Source organism: Ursus maritimus, unplaced genomic scaffold (genome assembly GCF_017311325.1).
Source record: "Ursus maritimus isolate PB19 unplaced genomic scaffold, ASM1731132v1 scaffold_24, whole genome shotgun sequence".
NCBI lineage: Eukaryota > Metazoa > Chordata > Mammalia > Carnivora > Ursidae > Ursus > Ursus maritimus.
Window position 1 is genome coordinate 2093469 of NW_024424897.1, and position 12381 is coordinate 2105849.

The following is a 12381-nucleotide window of genomic DNA, read 5'->3' on the forward strand; positions in this document are numbered from 1 at the left end:
GGGGGGGGGGGGGGGGGGGGGACAGCCCTGCCCCGTTTCGATCTCAGTCTCCTACCGTAAGCATGAGGACGGCAACAGGCTCTTCAGAGACGCTCTTCATCTAGCTGAAGAAGGTCCGCCCTTTCCCTGGTTTGCCAAGAGGTATTGTTCTTAACATGAAAGTGTGCTGGATTTTGTCAAATCCTTTTTTGCGTCAACTGACTGGGTCATACGGTCTTTCTTCTCTACTCCGTCGGAGGGATGGATCCCATTCATTGATTTTTTAACTATTAAGCCAGACTTGGATAGCTGGAATAATCCCACTCAGTCAGCGAGCATAATTCCTTTTAGAGATCGCTAGAACTGATCTGCTATTACTTGCTTGAGGATTTCTGCATCTAGGTGTGTGAGAGACAGTGGTTTGTGGTGTTTTACTTTTTCCTTTTGTCCTGTGTGTCCCAGGGTTAACAAAGTTCCCTCCCTTTCCATCTGCCGGACGAGCTTCGTGCACACCTGGTGTGGATGCTTCTCCAGATGTTGGTGGGGCTCTCCAGTGAAGCCGCCTGCGCCTGAAGACTTCCTTTCCAGGGACCTTTAAATTACAAATTCAACTTCTTTAGTGGTTATCGAACTAGTCACATCATCTATTTCATCCTGGTTGGGGGTTTGGCAATTTGTGGTTCTGGAGGAACTGGTCCGTTGTGGGAAGTGGTCAAATGCCTGAGGTACGAAGGTGTCTGCGGTATTCCCTTCTTGTTCTCTCGATGGCTGCAGGATCCGGATTCTTCCCTCCTCCCGTGTGCTGGTCTATGCTATTGAGCATTCCTGAGAAGCAGCTTTCTGAGTCATGGGTTTTCTTTCTCTGCTTTCAATCCCAGCGATTTCTGCTCTTACAGCCACCCTGGTCTTTCTTCTGGTCGCTCTGGGTCCATCTGGTTCTCCTTTTGTAGCTTCCTGACATGGTGCTGTGGCCTGAAAGTGTGAGCCCCACCCCAGCGTGATGGCGTTGGGAGGTGGGCTCTGGGGGGGTGGCGCCACCAGGAGTGGGGCCCACGCCCATCTCAGAGAAGCCCCTGCCACCGTGCGAGGACACAGGGAGAGGGCCCGGCAAAGAAGGCCTTCATCTTGGGCTCCAGCCTCCAGAGCTGTGAGAAGTGCATTTCTGTCACTCTTGAGCCCCCCAGCCTGTGCTGTTCTGTTACGAAGCCCAAATGGACTGAGGCAGGTAGGAACTTCTGACCCATGATTTATGTGTTGTTAATTTTTGTCTTGACATTTTTCTGTTGTCTTTCTATCATGGACTTCTAGTTGATTCTACTGTGGTTAAAGAAAATACTCTGGGATTTCAAGTATATCATATTTGTCGAGACCTGCTTTATGACCCAGGATATGCTATATGTCAACGAATGCTCCAGGGACACCTGCCACTGGGGGCAGTGTTCAGTAAGTGTCAGTTAGATCCTTAAGCCTGACATTTCAACACAGATCATGGTTTTGTCTCCAAAAAGAGCCAGCCTCATTTCCTCCTGTGCAGTCCGCACACCTTCCGCTTCTTCCCTGAGCAGTGAGAGTGAGCACGTCTTCCCGGCCTCCAAGCTGTGTGTGCAGACATGGGGGGGCTGGCAGCCTCCTCCAGGATGGCCCCACGTTTACCTGCTTTGTGCAGCTGGAGAAACAGCTGCCCCAGAGGCTCCGCTGCCCTGTGCCACTGGGGTCTCTGCAAGAGAGCGTGTCTGGCCGTTACCTCAGTGGACTCCGGCTCCAGGCTGGGAAAGCAGCAGGGAACCCCCCCCCCTCCGTGAGAGCAAACGAGCCAGGCAGAGGGGCTGGAACCACAGCCCGGGGCTCTGACCGGGATCTGTGCTCCACAATACTGAGCAATTCCTGGCATGTTCTAAAACAGATAAAATTAGATAAAATGATTAAACTCTAGATTTACCTTCGGAGAAGCTCCCAGTTTTGTGATGGCTGCAAATAGTATATTATATTCATGAATCTAGAGTAATCATTTTTTCTTTGTTTCTTTTAACATTTCGTGAAGTCAAGCAAAGACCAAACATATTCGATGAATCATGGAACATCAAAAGAAGACAACTAAAGGTAGTTTATTTAGATGTGAACATACTTAGAAGACCACACCTGTAAATATTTTCTGAACATCTACCTCAAGCGAGGCGTCCCTGACAAGTGTACACAGCCGCTCTGAATTACAGCCGACCGCACGAGAAGAGATTCCGCAAGACAACATACACCTAACTGTCAAATTACCCGCTGACACCCGGCCACGTGCAGGACACTGAGGACACGTGCAGACCCTGGGAAGTGTCTGCGAAGGAAGCAGAGGTGCAGTGACACCCCAAAAGCTGAGCAACTACGACACACGCTGCTCGCCTGCGCGTGCACCCAAATCCGTCAGCCGTGAGGGCTCCAGAACTGGTCACTCAGAGAAATCGCTTCTCCTTCTCCCCAAGCCGTCAGGTTACAGGCGGGGAACTAACGGCGGCTGGCGGTCTCCGCAGTGTCCCATACGGCCCACAGGAGGGAGAGCGCGCGGGCACCCAGGCCAGCAGAGTTCGGGGGCTGGTCAGGTTCTTTCCACTACACAGACGGACGATGGGATGCAACGTAAAATGCTCTGCAAACAGAACATGCGGCACAAGGAAGGGAGGCGGTACCCTTCAGCTAAGTCGTGCCGGCAGCTGCGGCCCCTGCGTGGGGAGCCCAGCTCTGCTCTCCACCTCCCCTGATGCCACCTTCCCCCCCGCCCCCGGCTCTGTCTCCCGGCGCCCACTTGCAGTGACGGTCCCAATGCTCTCGAGGCTGCTTTCTCACCCCGGCTTTTCCATGAGCCGTTCTGCTTTCTGGTCAGCACAGCAGCCCCCCAAAGCCCCTGGGGACCAGCCTGCCCCACTGGACCCTTTCTGTCCATAAAAGATGGCTTTCTTCTCTCCAGCCAGGTGTGGCTGGATCCCAATTAAAGGGGTTTCTGCTGTATTTGTTTTTACATTAAACTCACATTCTCTCCTATAAACAGTTGAAGTGGTAGCATTTCTTCTTAAATTACAAATGAAACTCTCTTTTGTGTGTGAATGAGAATGTCTAGTACATTATACATTTCTTATCACTATTAGTTTTGAAAACCTTTGCTATTATCAATTCTTACTGCTTACTATATAGAAAGTATAAGGTATAGAGAGGTGAATGAGCCCAGCCTTTATTAAAAGGAGGGCAGGAAACTGTCTAGAGCGGGTGCAGAGAAGCAAGAGGCGAAGGGGGATCACCGGCCACAGCCTGCAGTGGCATGGGCTGGAAGACTGGGGTCACCTGAACATCTGTCACCAGATAGCCCACGGCCCACCTGTGTGCCTGGAGCCAGGTGTCCCGCCACCACCCTTGCCACTCCTCCCGGGAAAGCACTCGGGGTTTTTTCGCTAAAGCGTTACTGATGGCAAAGCAGGGCAGCTAGTGAGGTGGTTGGCGTCCCAGGAAAGTCACAGCCCTGCATGGTGACTACGCCCACAGCCAGCCAGCCCCCCGCCGCGACACGGTTCTAGTTGCAGGCAGTAATTTTTGGTGCGCCTTCTGAGAGTGGGGGTGGGGGACACCTCCTGGTCCTGCACGGAGGCGGTGGGTGCCACAGAGAAGATGAAAGCCGTCAGCCACCCCTGCAAACATCCGCCTCCCACGCCTGTGCTAGTTTATGCCCTGGGGGTTCTCCGGGCCAAGTGACGATCTTCGTGCACGCCGTGCAATCACTTTCAGCCTCTAATCTTTAATGTCGGCACAGACCCTCTCACCTGCCAACTTCTTTCAGCGCCCACGTCATCGCTGACCCAGTGAAGCCGTTACAATGTATTATAAGTTGGCAAAGAATGTGACCAACTGTAGAGCGAGTAAGAATTACGTAGAAGAACAAAGCTAAGAGGCTACACAGGATTTCTGTTTGTACAGCACACCACAAAATGACTAAAACAAACATGAAGATATTAGCTGGGAGCCAATTTTATCATTTTAATTTCCGCTGTTTATGCAAGAGACCAACTGAACAATAGCCAATCATAGTAAGTGTGATGACAAAACACAAGACTTATCTACACTGTAATTAAAAAAAAAGAAGGAAAATAAACGTCAGAGCTAATTATAAAACACATGGTGTAACTTTGCACGCCGTCTACTTGCCACTTCAGATAACGTATTTCTCATTTGCTCTCCCCCACGAGGAATTAGTCAATTAAACCTTTTTTTCCCAAAAAAGATGCACGGAAATCTTTTTTGTTGCGCTCCCCAAAATGAACAGTTTCCGAGGCTGAGGAAGGCTTGGCGATACGTGGGGAGCACGAAGTGGTGACGGCGCAGACCCACTGTGTGCTGGAAAGTCGGCGCTCAGGCCTTCCGCGGGGCGCAAGGGGAGAGGTCGCGGCCACCGCGCTGCGATCCACGGAGATACTGTCTTTCCCTCACCACCCTGAAGCTCATGAACCGGGATAAAAATCAGGCAGCATTCTTTGGCATTCATTTACATATTTTAAATGTAAAAAGAAAAACCTTTTTTGCAATATTTATTACTTGATGTGAGGAAAGGCAAATCACCTCTAGGTGCTCTGAGGCTTTAGTGCTTGTTAGATAACCTGTCCCTTGGGTAAACGTGGATGAAATGCCTAAAAGCAAGGTAATAATCAGATGATACAAAATGTGGTCTTCCCCTTCTCTTGTTACAGGATGCAAAAATCATGCCTCGTTGGAGCTGGGCTCCATTTCCAAGGATAAAGGGCACCGTATTTACCAGTCACTCTTACGCAATGTTCTGCACAGGGACTTCATTTATAAACATAAAATATTAAACTGCATGACATGTTAATTTTAAATTCTACCACACAGAATTTCAAATTTGATTGCTGATTGTTTCAGCCACATCCTCTGATGAAACATGAAGAGCACAACAATACATTAAAATTGAATAGACCCAAAAAGGCTTGAGGAAACATGTACTCAGGACCATTTTTGTTCCGGAATTGAGAATTTCCTGCACTGCCACCATCGGAATTCATGATCCCCTCGAGGCTGCAGAATATTTTATTCCCACGCTCTCACACAGACCACAGGATGGAGGTCTCTTAATTGAAAATGCCTCTACAATTTCTCTTCAGAATTCACTGTTTGGTTCAAACATCAAATATTAACTAAAACAACCGAGTGAAATGTCTCTTCGTGAGCAGGACGCGGCCCTGGCTCTCCAGCTCCTCAAACAGAAGTGACTGATGGCAAATGTTTGAGTTTGTTTCTGTACTTAGCTTAGTGGGTGTTTTCAACACACGCACGCGCACACACGCGTGACAGCGACAGTAACAAAGATGTAGAATTGATGGCTATGCCCAGATATGGGTTTGTTTCTCCTAAAATCGATGTGTCTGCTTTATTTTAACATTTATCTCAGAGGCAGAGACCACTGGAGCGCAAATCAACTCTGTTAATGTTATCACTTAATTAATGTCTAGATTAAAAATGACACTGAGTAAAATGAGATGTAAAAACGCGCCCGAGGCTCGGGCCGAGTGCCTCTGACGCTCTCTGTCACCAGATCCACCGCGGCACCCCAAGCGCTCTGAGACAACGGAGTCGGCCCTCCCCCCAGCCTGGGGGAAACAGGACAGTCAGCACCAGTCCTGGGGCGCGAGGGCCTCACCTCCAGCTCCTGCTCCCTCTGCAAAGCGAACTGTTTGAAGGACTTGACGATCAAGCCGGCGTTGGAGCAGTCGTAGACGAATATCGATGGGCTGCCCATCCACGTCTGCAGGTCATATATAGACAGAGGGATGTACTGAGTGTAGTTCTGGAAGACAAAACACAGTGCACGCGTGACTCACGCTCCCTGGACAGGACCACCAACCAGCCCCTGTACGACAAGAAAGGGACAGCACACCAGGCCTGGTGGCACCGAGGGCCGAGTCACTGCTCGTACACACGGTAAATCACAGCAGACTAGGCCCTGCGCCATGTGCCCGAGAGCCGCTGTACCCAGATGTGTGAGTGCCGGACGGCGGCCCCAGTCCCATCCCCGGACCCAGAGCTCCTCGGCAGCGGCTGGCTGTCTCCTGGGAACACGGGCCCCTGCCCAGAGCGTGATTTCCCTCCGCGTGTCCTACCAGCAGGGCTTCACCGTTTACCTTCCTCTCCCACCCCCGGGAACCACACCACAGCCCCCTCTTACACACGTAAAGGATACGCATGTGCCCCTTTCCCTGCTCGCCATCTTCCTCTGTGATTTGTGTGAGCTCCTAGAATGTGCCATGCACCTCACTCACCAGGGAGATGCTCTGAGGAGCTGCCTAGGCCCTCCAATTCGCATGTTTTCCCCACTGCACCTTGTATTTCAGAGACACCCATAAGCACTTAATCCTCCAGATGACTTGGAAATGACACTTAAGGGATACGAGTGGATCTGGCACTCTGATTTTCCCATACCACAGAACAGAAACTTATTAACATGAATCCACTAAGTGCGCTGTTTTGCTGGACACACTGTATTGTTCAGCACTTGCAAACACTCAGGGATGACTGGTAACTGTAGAGCGGGATGTTCTGGCCTCACTAGAGAAATGACGACGACCCTCACTCGGAGGCGACAGTCGGCAGCGGCCCTCCCTCACCTCCCCCTCCTCGCACCGACCGTGCCTGGCGAGGCCGGCCGAGCCCAACGCTGCGCGCGTGCAGTGACGGGGGCTGTGTTTCCCACAGCTGCGCCGCCACCGCTGCCTCTGGTGTTGCCACGAGGGCTGCGTGAGCGCGCCGGGGAAACAGGGCAGGAGACGAGAGGACCCAGCAGCGCCGGGAAGTCCATGACCGAGGCCGAGGCTTTCTCGAAACTCACAGCGAAGCACAAGGTCTAAGTCAACCCAGACAGAATGAGGCCACGTCCGGGTGGCCAGCTGTGCACGTGAGGGAGTGGACACTGATACCCCGAGAGGGACCCCACTGCTGACGCCTTGCTGGCCTGCGTCCTGCGGCTGGCTGGTCGTCACTGCTAGGAACGAGAACGCTTGGAAACGCCGTCCTGAGCACGCTCACCGGAGGCTTCCGCAGATGGCAATGCTGCTAAAGGGGTCTATCGAGTCAGCGCATGCCCAGAGTACCAAGAGGAGTTTTCTTTAATGCAACTTGACAAGCCGATTGTAAAGTTAGTGCGGAAGAGAAATGCACAAGAACAGCGCAAAAACCCCCCACAAACCCATTTTTAAATCAAGAATAATGAGTAAGGACCCGCACTACCAGATATTAAATATACTATAAATCCATGGTAATTACAGGATGGTATTAGGGAGGGCGAGAAAAACAAATCAGCAGAAGAGAACATCCAGAAATAGACCCACATATATAATTATAATGAAGGTGGCATTTTAACTCAGGGAAGGAAGAAGAACAACTCAGTAAATGACACTATAAGATCTAACTAGCCTTCAACATTGCTGAGATTCTCCATACAGAAAAATCAGGGTAGATTTTAAAACTAGATATAAAAACAGAAAAAAAGATTTTTATTTATTTTGGCGCAAAAGAGTCCTCTTAAAAAATTCACAAAACTCAGAAGTCTTAAAGAGAAATATAATAACATAAAAATTATATAATTCTGACCAAACACATATCAATGACAAGCAATTCAAGAACAAACTGGGCACAACACACGAGTTTTAGAGTGTCCACGGGTCTATGAGCTTCTGCTCAGACCAACAACAAGAAACACAAAAACAGGCAAAGGATACAAACACACAACTTTCAGAAGCAGCAGGAATGATGCTTAGGAAAAGTTTCATGCTCTAGTGAATCGTGGAAACACAGATTACAATGAGAACCATCCATCTATGCATCTGTCTTCATCCCACAAAGTGGAAAGAAATACAGACGGTGAAGAGACAGGATGCATTCAACAAAGCACCAGTTTATCCTTGGTAGGCATGTAAATAAGGAAGCTTTTTAATTTTTCTCTTTTTTTCTATTTTGAGAGAGAGAGAAAGAGAGCACGCGTGCGCGTGTGTGGAGGAGGGGCAGAGGGAGAGAGAAAATCTCAAGCCAACTCCCTGCTGAGCGCTGAGCATGGAACCCAAGGCAGGGCTTGATCTCACAACCCTGAGATCATCACCTGAGCCAAAATCAAGAGTCAGACAGACGCTCAACCGACTGAGCCCCAGACCCAGAAAGAGCTTTTAGAAGGCAATTTGGTAGTACGTACAGGTTTTAACGTACATGCCTTTGACTTCTAGGTGTCCGTCCTACAGAAACACTGGCATCTGCATGCAGAAATGTATGTACAAGGATGTAGGACACTCCAGCTGGCAAAATCCTGTCAGCTATCTAAATGCCACCAGGAAGAGGCGCTCATCTGGTCTGTCTATCCTTCCCCTGCTTCACCGATGTGAGTTCCCGCTGAGCACATTTCCCAGCTTCCTCTGCACCTTAGTCTGGTCTTGCAGCCAAACGCTGGCCAATGGGACATGACCAGAGGCCGTGTGTCCAAATTATCAGTGCCACCCTCCTGCTCACCTCTCTCCCTCCCCTGTGTGGACAGGGTGAGACATCTCCAACCACGCAGAGGACAAGAGCAGAGGGAGACAAGGGGAGTGCTGGATGGAAGGGGCCAGGGCCCCACGTCCCGAGGAGGCCACAGCAAGCGCCAGCGACCTTGGTGGACCATCACAGCTCACCCTGGATCCTCGCACCTCCAGCGTGAAGGACCGTTAAGCACAGGAACACCCGTACATCCACACATGGAACACCACGCAGCCCTAAAAAGACTGGGCTTACTGACAGGTGGTGACAAGGAAAGATATCCAAGGCTTGTTATGATTTAAAAAGTGCAAGTCTTAGACCATCGCACAGACGACGCACAGCCAGCGCACAGGCTGTGTGTGAGGCATGCGCGCCTGGGCTCTGCTCTGCAACGGGAACTCAGAAGCGTCCATCACAGACACGGGACGGCAGGGAGGAGCATCGAACCACTGAGGGCGGGGACGTAAAGGTGTGCATTTCGGCAGAGGTGTGCTACCCGTTTCCTTTCACACTTCTGTTCTCTTGCAATCTTTTATAACAGAAATTACTTGTACTTTCTAAAAAGATAAAAATCACGCAAACTACTAAAAGGAAGGAGGAAAGGGTCATCTCCAGGGCTGACTATCATGTACCACATTCCTCTAACATTTTAGAGCAAACAGGCATCACACATCACCCGTAAAAGCTGGAAGGCTTCGGTAAGCACTGCGCCAGAGCGGGACGTGGCTAGAGGTCTCTGCGCCCACTCGCCAGCACCTCCCTGCACCCTCCCAGCCTGGCACTGGGGGCGTTCGGGCCGATCACTGGGTGCGCCCCCCCCAGGCACTGCGTGATGTTTGGCAGCGCCCCTGCCCACCTGTGGACCAAGAAGGTCTCTGGACATGGCCAGTGTGCCCTGAGGGGATCCCCTCCTGCTGAGAACCTCTGCCTTTGAGGAGAGGCCATCTGATCTCAAACCGCCACTGTGCGTGTTCAGCTGAGTGAGGCCGCAGACGCGTGGGAGTCTGGACCCGCTGGGAAGGACAAAATCAACTCTATTAAACCACACGGAGGAAAATGACCTTTGAGCACAAATTCGTATTAGGACACGAGCATGTAGCTCTCATGTCCCATCTCAGAGAGACCCTGGGCAGTCTGCCAGGCTTCAGGCCAGAATCGCAGCCCCGCACACGGGCCTGCAGAGGCAGGAGCAGAGAGCAGAACCAACGTCCAAAGCATAGCTGTTTCTCCCACGTCACCTCAGGGGAGCCAGCTGCACGGGCCGGACGAGGGCAGGGCCCCTCCGTGCGGGAGGCCGCCGCACACCCCACGGCCCTTTGGGCAGAGGTTTGGTTTCTGCCCTGCCAAAGCGCCACGTTCAGAGGATTCCTCACCAAAGCATCTCTCCTTTCTCTTGAAAAACATACTCAAGGCCATGTTTTCGTTTCAAACAAAGAAACTGAAATGGGTTTTAGATAATTTATTCATTACAATCCACTTCATCTGTCAGGTTATATTAAACATGAAAGAGAAAAGTCCCCTCGCTTCATCAGACTGTCCTCCAGGGGCAGCGGTGCCAGGACAGGAGGCGGGGAGAGCGGCCCTTGGCTCCCAGGGGAAGCAGTGCACCTCGGAAGAAGCACCTCCCCATACCTGAGAAGACTCTGAGTGCACCTTCGGCCAAAAACGTCCAACTGTGTGTCGGAAGTCTCAGCCACAGTCACGCAGCCTCCTCCTGAGGGCTTTCCAGGAGAGCCGCCCGGGGCAGCGAGCTTCCTTCCGACCTCGTGCGTCACCCCGCGTCCCCTGTTCTGCGAAGGGGTTTGCACGTGGCCATTCTGCAAGGAGAGCACGTAGCCGAAGACAAATCTTCTTTCCAAAGGGTGTTCTCTGAACACATCACCCACTAGCGGCAGGTGACAGCCCAGAAATGTCAGGTGTCGAAGAGCCGGGCTCCTGGACCAAGTGTGGCCATCAATGACTCCAGAGTGGGAGCCACAAGCAAGGCTCGGTCCCTCAAAATCCTCGAGGCTAAAGCCTCACTGGCTTTGTGGACCCTTCTTCTGCCTTTCCTTTATTATAGTTAAATAACCATTTACTCCACAAGTAATTCTAAATAAATATTATTAAATAATAGAATTTATTGGTTTTGAAAACCGCATTCTCTATCAAATAGTGACATTCTTGTTCTCATTCTTCTCTAGTATACAGTTTGTTACTGAAATCGTTGAAAGATGGAGCAGAGGTTTTTAAGTGCAAAGTTATAAAAGCATATACTTGTAATTTTAAAGAGCAATGTTTGTGCCAGATCCTATTTATCATTTGCTGTAAGTCTTACTTTATCCATATTGAGAGTACAGCAGGGTCCAAAAAAAAAAAAAAGCTGTTAACTTTATTGTAAACTTGACTTTTCTTTTCTGAGGATTTCTGGGACTTGGGGTTTGTCTGCAAGAGTTGAAGGAAGACCATCAGTAAGAGTCTATTTCTTCAGGAGAAGTGCTGGAAAACTTGGGACTATTTTTTTTTTTTATAAGAGCTTCAAAATTAAAAAAAATATATGATTCCCCTGGGTAAGAGATAAGACCCTAACCGATTTCTCCGATGTCTTATCCTATTTGAGAACCGGATTTATAGAGCAGAAGTTCTCAAACCCGCAGGCATCAGCATGGCGGGGGGTGGGGGTGGGGGGGCAGTTAAACGCAGACCTCGGGGCCCCTCCCCTGGTGGGTTTCTGTCATCGTGGGCGGGGTCAAACCACCTGCATTTCTCCTAAGTTCCGAGACCTTGCTGCTGCCGCTGGTGTGGGACCCGCCTGAGGGTCCCCAGCGTGGGCGGGCGAGGGTGCAGGACAGACTCAGGACACTGGCTCCTCAGCTCCAGCACCAACTGCATGCCTCATGCTTTATGAAGAACACTTCCCAAATGCCTTTTTTCCATTTATGATTTAACAGTTTACATATACTGATCAGGAAACAGTCTGCTGGTAAGATAATTTTTAAAGAAAAATATCCACTCTTCCACAAGTCAACCTGTAAGACTTTTAACTACGAATTCAAAGTCTCTGATACAGGGCTACTCAGGTTTTCTATTTCACTCTGGGTCACTCTGGGCAAGCTGTATGTTTTAAGGCATTTCCCATCTAATTTGTTAAATTTATTGGTATAAAATATTAATCTGTCCTCCTCTTTTCTACGTACATCTACAGGATACGTGGTGATGTCCGCTCTTTCTTTCCAAATGTGGACCCTGTCTTTTCTTTTCCTCTTGATCTATCCAGCTAGAGACTCATCAGCTTAGAAAAATAATGTTAGCGGTCAGCTCTCTACTGCCTGTGCTCTGTCACTGAGTTGTGCTCTTTGTTACCTCTCTCTTTCTACTTGCTTTGAGCTTAGTGGGCCCATCATTTCCTAGTTTCTTAGGGTAGAAACTGAGATTTTTAATTTCAAACCTTTATGCCTTTCTGTATAAAGATTTAAGGGTATACCTCTCCAAGCAAGCACTGCATTAACTGCATCCACAAATTTTGGCAAGTCCTAAGTATTCTCATTGTTTAGTCTGAATTATCTTTACTTTCCTTTGTGATACCTTTCTTCACACATGTTATTCGATTTTCAAATATCTGAGGATTTTCCAGATATCCTACAATTCCAAATTCTGTGGTCGGAGAATGTAGTCTATATGCTGCTCCTCCAAGACCTTACGGAGACGTGTGTGTGTGTGTCCTGCCCAGGGCCCATCTCGGGGACGCCCCACCTGTGCCGGAGGACGTGTGTGTGTGTGTGTGTGTGTGTGTGTGTCCCGCCCGGGGCCCATCTCGGGGACGCCCCACCTGTGCCAGAGGACGTGTGTGTGTGTGTGTGTGTGTGTGTGTGTGAGAGAGAG

General features: G+C 50.0%; 1 protein-coding gene across 4 annotated transcripts in view; it reads right to left on the minus strand.

Annotated features, from left to right (window-relative positions):
• Positions 1-12381, minus strand: part of RPTOR (regulatory associated protein of MTOR complex 1) — a 338061-nt gene that overhangs the window by 182369 nt on the left and 143311 nt on the right. For all 4 annotated transcript variants that reach the window (XM_040640059.1, XM_040640061.1, XM_040640057.1 and 1 more), the window contains exon 5: positions 5663-5809. In XM_040640059.1, coding sequence (XP_040495993.1) covers positions 5663-5809 — 147 coding nt within the window. The remainder of the gene's footprint in view (positions 1-5662; positions 5810-12381) is intronic.